General features: G+C 36.2%; 1 protein-coding gene across 2 annotated transcripts; it reads left to right on the top strand.

Moving 5' to 3' along the window:
- Positions 1–2,550: 2,550 nt before the first annotated feature.
- On the top strand, positions 2,551–7,093 carry LOC120514311 (polyubiquitin-like). 2 transcript variants are annotated; one of them, XM_039734639.1, is made up of 2 exons: positions 2,551–2,650; positions 6,070–7,093. In XM_039734639.1, the coding sequence occupies exon 2, from the start codon at positions 6,099–6,101 to the stop codon at positions 6,567–6,569; it is 471 nt and encodes a 156-aa protein (XP_039590573.1). In that variant the 5' UTR covers positions 2,551–2,650; positions 6,070–6,098; the 3' UTR covers positions 6,570–7,093. The 2 variants fall into 2 exon arrangements, with proteins under 2 accessions (XP_039590573.1, XP_039590577.1); XM_039734643.1 differs by lacking the exon at positions 2,551–2,650 and adding an exon at positions 4,549–4,635 and having other exon boundaries at positions 6,071–7,093.

Here is a 7,093-nt window from a genome sequence, read left to right as displayed (position 1 = left end):
TTGGGTTCTACAAATTAGTTTGAGAATTGTAAGAAAAGACATGGTGAATTTTTTTTTTAATTACTATGCCAACCCTGTTTAGTTTTGTAAATATGGGATATATTGAGAGGTCCTATTTTATTCTTACTTTATTTTGCAAATTTATTTGAGAATTAGGCCATCCAATTAAGATAAATTTTATGTTGTTGGTTGTAAAGATCTGGACGGATATTTTATTTTAATCTTTATTTTATTTATTTTTTTTATTCTATTTTTTAGTTTTATTTTTCAAGACTTGGTGAACTGATTTTTTTTTTTTTATAACTTGGCCTACCCTTTCTAGTTTTGTTAATATTGGCAATAGTGAGAAGTGTTATTGTTGGGTCTGAATATATTTGATATAGGCCATCCAATCAAGGTAAATGTCATGTTTTTAGTTGTTATAATTTGATGAGGAATATTTTATTTATTTTTTGTTATTTTATTTTTCAGTTATACTCCTGAGGGATTGCCACCTTATCGTGTTCAGGGGGATTGGGTGCCTCAGTGACCCTAAGAGCTACACCAGCAGAAGCTTAGCCTTCAGGTGGGACACCCTAGTTGGACAGGTCTTAGGGTAAAGGCCTGACAAAGTGCAATTCAATGACATGACAAAAACAGTTATCCAGAGCACCTCCACCACCACCCCACCCCTTTCCCTTTATGTGCCCCCTTCACATTTTTGTCTGCCCCCTTAAATATGCCTGTCTAGAACCGGCCCAGGTTATCATCCTCCTAAGAAGCTGATAAGAACAATAAGGTAGCCTTCCAATGGAGGAAGTACATTGATAGTGAGCTTGTCCCATGAGGTTTGATCTTTAAGGATATCATTTTAAATTATTTTTTTGTCTTGTTATTCTGATAGCTTATAGCATTTCTGATTTATATTGCACAATTCTGGTTTCAAAACCAAGTCAACACAGATCTTTACAATTTCAGAATCGGGTTTTGTGCGATAATTTAATTTCTAATTCTAGAGAACAAAGTACTCTGTAAAATGCGCTATAGTCATGATGAAGTTATCATGCGACAAAACATTAGAACTTTATAAATGTTAGATAAAGCTGATTAGTGCCAATAGGAAATATGTTGAAAAATACATTGTGTTTGGCTTTACTGGTACTTGTCTAACTGGTCACCCAAAATAAGTCTGCATGCCAAACATGTAGTGAATGCAATCGCAGTTTGTTTGTCCTTCTCCACTTTAAACCCATCTGGAAGAACACCAAACACAGCTGTTAGAGGGTTAGGAGGGATTGTGACACCAAGGCTGTCTGAAAGGCACTAAAAAATTTAATTTTTAATTGTTATTAATTCTTATCAGTTATGTACAGAGGTAACATAAAGACTAAGTTATTTCTGATCCATTATATTCTGTAAAAATATATTCCAAGAGCAGGTACTGTTGGTAGTTTTGTCCATAATAACCGAGTTTGTGCTATGACTGCTTCTTTGTTTATACAATGAGAGGACTGGCAGGTGAAGAGCCCCACTCAGGGTCTGGCACGAGGGACAAGTCTGGCTGCATCACATTTCAAAATTCAACATCTTAGCCATTAGGAGACCACTTTTGTAGACTAGCTATATAATACATACTACTACAGTCCCTTCCACTGCTCTCAAAAATAAATGAAAACAAAAAAGAGCTATTAATAATTGCTATAGATAATAGTTACAAGAAGAGAGTACAGCCAAATGAAGATACAGAATTCCAGAGTATGCTACTGATGTATCAATTTTGTAATTAGGGCTCAATTTAACAGTATTTTATTTTTCTTGGTACTTGCCGAGCAGTCTGCTATTTGTTTGCATAATCTGGCATTTCCATGCTATTTTAAATTGTTTGTATCGAATTACTAATTCAATGTCCGAATTAAAAACTTTAAACCAATAGATGATGTTTCTTACTATGGGAAAACCAGATCAGTTTGGCGTTCCCAATTAACCTAACACACACGATCATACAAACACTGAAGGAAACCCGTTCACAGAAAGGAAAGAACTTCATTCATACAAACTGTGATTGGGTTGAATTCCAACTTGGGCTGTCCGGCAACACTCTTTCATAACATTTTCTACACAGTCATTAACACCTTAATAATTGAATATGTAAAATAAGGCTAAATGTCATCTTACAAACATAGCTGTATGGTGAATTTACTAGCATTAATGTTAATGCAGGTGAGCTACTTTAGTGTTATAAAAAGCCGTTGCATTCAATGACCCAAACTCCGATGCATTTTTTATGCTTAATAAAATATTTTAAGGAATCCTGCCTTATTGTGAACAGTCCGGGTTTTTTCCTTTAGGGGAATTTGTCGTTATCACAACAGGCACAGTAAATCGAAAAGAAAACTCGCATATTTGAATCGAAACTGTTCGTTTAAAAATATGGCATGAATAGTCCACTGGGGGAGGAGAGAAGGAAACCGAAAATCTCATCGAAGAGGTTCGGCTCGTGACGTCACTGGCTCGAACTGCCAATTAGAAACAAGGATCATCCGCACCAGTGAAGATTCTCAAATCATAAATAGGCGCACACGCAGCGCAGACAAGCGGTTTATAAAGCACCTTACAGCGAGTACTAGCCGTAAAGGAACTTCGAAGAGTAGCTCTAGCCGTCCTGCTGCAGGTATTCTTTTTTATTATGTAGCCTATTTCCAAATGCCATTCCAGTTTGTAATAATGTAATTATTGCATTGTAGTATTGTATTTGATGCCTGATATAACTTTTTAGAACCCCGAGTTACAATTCTATTAGCTCATCTATGGGCCGGACCGGAGATCGGTTGTGTGTGAATTTGTAATAAACGTTCCAAGAAGTGGGCCTGGTCATTTCTTAAGACGTTTTATTGTTATTTTTTTAAGAGTGGACGGTTTAGGTGGACCAACACTCTACGCCAATATGGACAACTTTACCTTTAAGTGGCTGGCTCAGACAATTTAGCGGATCCGAATGGAGTTCACTTTATAGGAAGCAGACAACTTAAGAAAAATACACTAAAAATTGAAATAATATGTGATGCCAAGTTAATTTCTGCTGCACTATGCATGTACATTCAGCTATTTGCTGAAATTTGTTTGGTTTCATTTCTAGCGAAATGACTCGCACTTTTAAGTTTGCTGTATTACACTGCCGGAGTTGCAGTGTCACACCATCTTGTACTCAGGTGACTCGGGCATGTCTGGGATTTTCCCTTGAATGAAGATAATTGTTGCCCGCTCACCTTCAAGTGCCTGATTCTGGATTTTCTTACAGCCTAGAAAAGTAAAAATGCAAGAATTAGTGTTTATTCAGAATATAATAAAATCTTTATTTCAAAAAGTATGGCTCCATCCATCCATTTTCTAACCCGCTGAATCCGAATACAAGGTCACGGGGGTCTGCTGGAGCCAATCCCAGCCAACACAGGGCACAAGGCAGGAACCAATCCAGGGCAGGGTGCCAACCCACCGCAGGACACATACAAACACACCCACACACCAGGCACACACTAGGGCCAATTTAGAATCGCCAATCCACCTAACCTGCATGTCTTTGGATCCTGAAAAATAAAATAACATGTTTTATTCATGTAACACTGAGTAAAACGACAAAATAATTTCTCATTTTCAAATTATTCTAGCCTATAAACGTGAGGGATGGGGACAGGGGATTTCCACAGCAAATAGAGCAAAGGATTTACTTTCCTTTCTTAATCTGCTTTATTGCTAATATTTCCTGTATTTAGTAATTTCACAGATTATGGCATTTTTGAATCAATCAAACACAATTTTTATTGAGCATCTTTTATAGAGTACACAGGATCTTTACTAACAATATATTTGAAACACTATACATTACAAAAAAAGACGTCCGATACTTGAATCGAAAGGAGTTTTAACATTGATGCCAGTCATGCCAGCTTCTGCGCCAATTCGCCCTTCATGAGATTATTTAAAATTAATTATACTGTCCATTCGGTGTCAGTTAATTTGATAAATTCATATTTCCTTCTACACTTAAAGGGACGCCGGTAACTCGTTGGAGCAAATTAATTACCTATAGGGCCTACCAAATTAACTTTTTTTGTAATGAAGGTCCAAATCGGACTACACAAAGGACCTGGAAACTCTAGTAATCGAACCCAGGTCACTGCAGCTCAGTGTGCTAACCAGTATGTCACGGCGCTTTCCTGTTTTTGTAACTTTTAAAAGTATCGCTATAAAAATATTCACCGGTTGAATACTTCGTCTCTGTTGTTTTTGAGTTTTCTGGGATTTTCATATATATCGGACAAAATAAAGCAAAAAAAAAAAAAACATAGTAATACTCGATCGTTCAAGGTTAATCTTTTCGGATGTTTATCTCATTCGAAACTGACTGATCAGCACTAAACTGAGAAATCGAAACTGAAAAATAAATGAGTTCGGGATTAGCAGCTGCGCAGCGTTATCCAACCACATAAAGCTGCTGAATCAAATAGCCAATCAGGTGCAGGAGACACGTCGAGGGGCATTACAGAAACGCGCCCTGGGCCTCCTTTTGAGTTATAAATTGGACCTGAACTCGAAAAGCGTCACAGGTAGAAGACAGCAGCCGTTATCTTCACGGAGAGGAGCTGAGGCAAACCACAGGTAGAGATTTAAATTTATTTGCTATCCCAGTATCAGTAATTTTTATATATATGAATTAGAAATTGTCAACGAGAACAGATATTTCAATCTAACAAGGCTTGCCAATTTTTTGACTAGGTTTTCTTATGCCACTTACGTCTTCTTAGTGTATGTATATATATATACACTAGATGAAGCCAAGTAGCGGTTTCACCATAGATGGATGACATTAATGACAATTAATTATGAGGTTAAGGAAAATTATATATATTAACCGCTACTTGGCTTCATCTAGTGTTTCTGTTATAAACGACTCGAAAGAGGCAACACAGAATTGTGCGAGATGGGATAAATATTTCCAAATATACCCAGTCTCTTCTCAAATATACGTACATATTCAGCATGCACATACTTTTTCTGTCTTTCTTTCCCTCTCACATACACACACAGACACATAGCCTACACGCACACACAATACATACATATTATATGGCAAATATATGTGTGTTAGTAGTCGACAAAAATGTAATGGCACACCGTTTCAAATTTTAAAACTGCATAGACATTCGATTGCCGACAAAATCACGACTGAAGAACTCGTATTCCTTCCGCGTATTAAATTAGATACTGGCGATATTTCAGCAAGCAGAATACTATTCATATTGCATAGACGAGAATTTTCAATAGTTCAGCATTTGCCATAAATATAAATAAATCTCAAGGCCAGACTTTTGACCAAGTTGAATATACCCGTTGACCACAGGTGTCGAACTCCGGTCATGGTGAGCCGCAGTGGCTGCAGGTTTTCATTCTAACCCTCTTCTTCATTAGTGATCAGTTTATGCTGTTAATTGACTTTTTTTTGTCTTAGTTTTAATTAACTTGACTCGGCCCGGAGTTTGTCACCACTGATGTAGACTGGTAGCGAGCGAGTTAGGGGGGAATTGGGCCGCCATAGGGCCACTCTCTCAGTGTGTACAGTATGTGTATGTGTGTATATATATATATATATATATATATATATATATATATACTCGATTCCTGAGAGGGAGTGTAGTGAGTGTGTATGCCTGATGAGCCCAGAATTAGGGCAAACACGTGTTGCATACTCTTTGCATTATTTGATAGTAAAACTATTTTAACCATATATATATATATATATATGTGTGTATATATATATGTATATATATATATATATATATATATATATCATGACTACACAAAATAATGCATGAATTTCACTTTGGGGGGAAAAAAACTAGTTCAGGGACATAGTCTGCTAGTGCCTATCCTAGAAGGGGTGAAAGGCAGGAAAGAATAAAAGGAGAGGACCCAACAACGTTTGGATTAATAATAAAAAAATATGGATGGATGAATTCCTGTGCCTGGAAAACCAGAATAACCATAATGTTGAGTACTAAAATCTAGTGACTGAAATTTGTTTCTTTTTAACAGATTTAAGTTTTGAAAGTCTAGAAATTCCAATGGAGCTGACAGTAAAATTCCTCAATGGGAAAACATACCTCTTGGATGTGAATCCCTCCATTACTGTGAAAGAGCTAAAGCAGCAAATAGAGAGCCAATCTGGATATCCAGCACAATGTATGGATCTAGCAGTTCAGAATGGATCGACAAATACTTTGGAAAAAGAGGACTGGAGACTTGATCAATATGGGTTGAAACCTGGGACTATTGTGACAGTGATCAACGCCAAACCAAAGCCCATGCAGGTGTTTCTGAAGAATGACAAAGGTCAAACAAGAACCTACGAGATACAACCTGGTGAAACTGTCACAGACTTCAAGCAAAAAGTCTATCGGGGTGAAAAGGTTCCTACTGACCAGATGATACTTATATATGAAGGAAAGCAGCTGGAGAATGGCAGAAAAATGGATGACTACAACATTCGAGCCAATACGACCATTTATCTCCAACTACGTCTCCGCGGAGGATAATAAAATGTCCTAATCCATCCCAGTATTTGTCATTGGCTGCAGTATTTACTTACTATTAAAATAATGAAAAGGAAGAAACCGGCACCTTTCACTTTTGCTTCTGTTCCTATTTGTAATAATAATATTGTAATAGTATTTTCTATAGTTGTAATAATATTTAGGCTCAATCTAAAATCAGAAGTGTTCTAGAACTTAAAAGATTAGTTGAAAAAATGTAGCACTACATTTTTTTTATTTCTTATACTGTACATTGTTTTATATGAGGACAGATTAATATATAAAGTGCATTGTTGTAATTAGAGTTGTTTTCTGATGTTTATTTAATATACAATTGTAACCCTCACTGTTTATTTTATTTCATGATAATCTAGTTTGTTCTACTGTTATATAATGCAGCTACAGTACTTATGCAGACTGCTGAAGTGAATTTGTATTCCACATTACTTTACAATAAAACTGCTGTTTCATAATATTGCACGTTTAAAGGAGACCAAAAAAATAAATAAATAAATCTTTTATCAAAA

The sequence above is a fragment of the Polypterus senegalus genome, chromosome 1 (assembly GCF_016835505.1).
Source record: "Polypterus senegalus isolate Bchr_013 chromosome 1, ASM1683550v1, whole genome shotgun sequence".
In the NCBI taxonomy this organism is placed as follows: Eukaryota; Metazoa; Chordata; class Cladistia; order Polypteriformes; family Polypteridae; genus Polypterus; species Polypterus senegalus.
Note: the sequence above shows the minus strand (reverse complement) of the source record. Positions and strands in the feature narration are given on the sequence as shown.

What these genes read in the sequence shown, in the direction of transcription:
- LOC120514311 (XM_039734639.1), top strand. Translation starts at nt 6,099, where the DNA reads ATGGAGCTGACAGTAAAATTCCTCAATGGGAAAACATACCTCTTGGAT.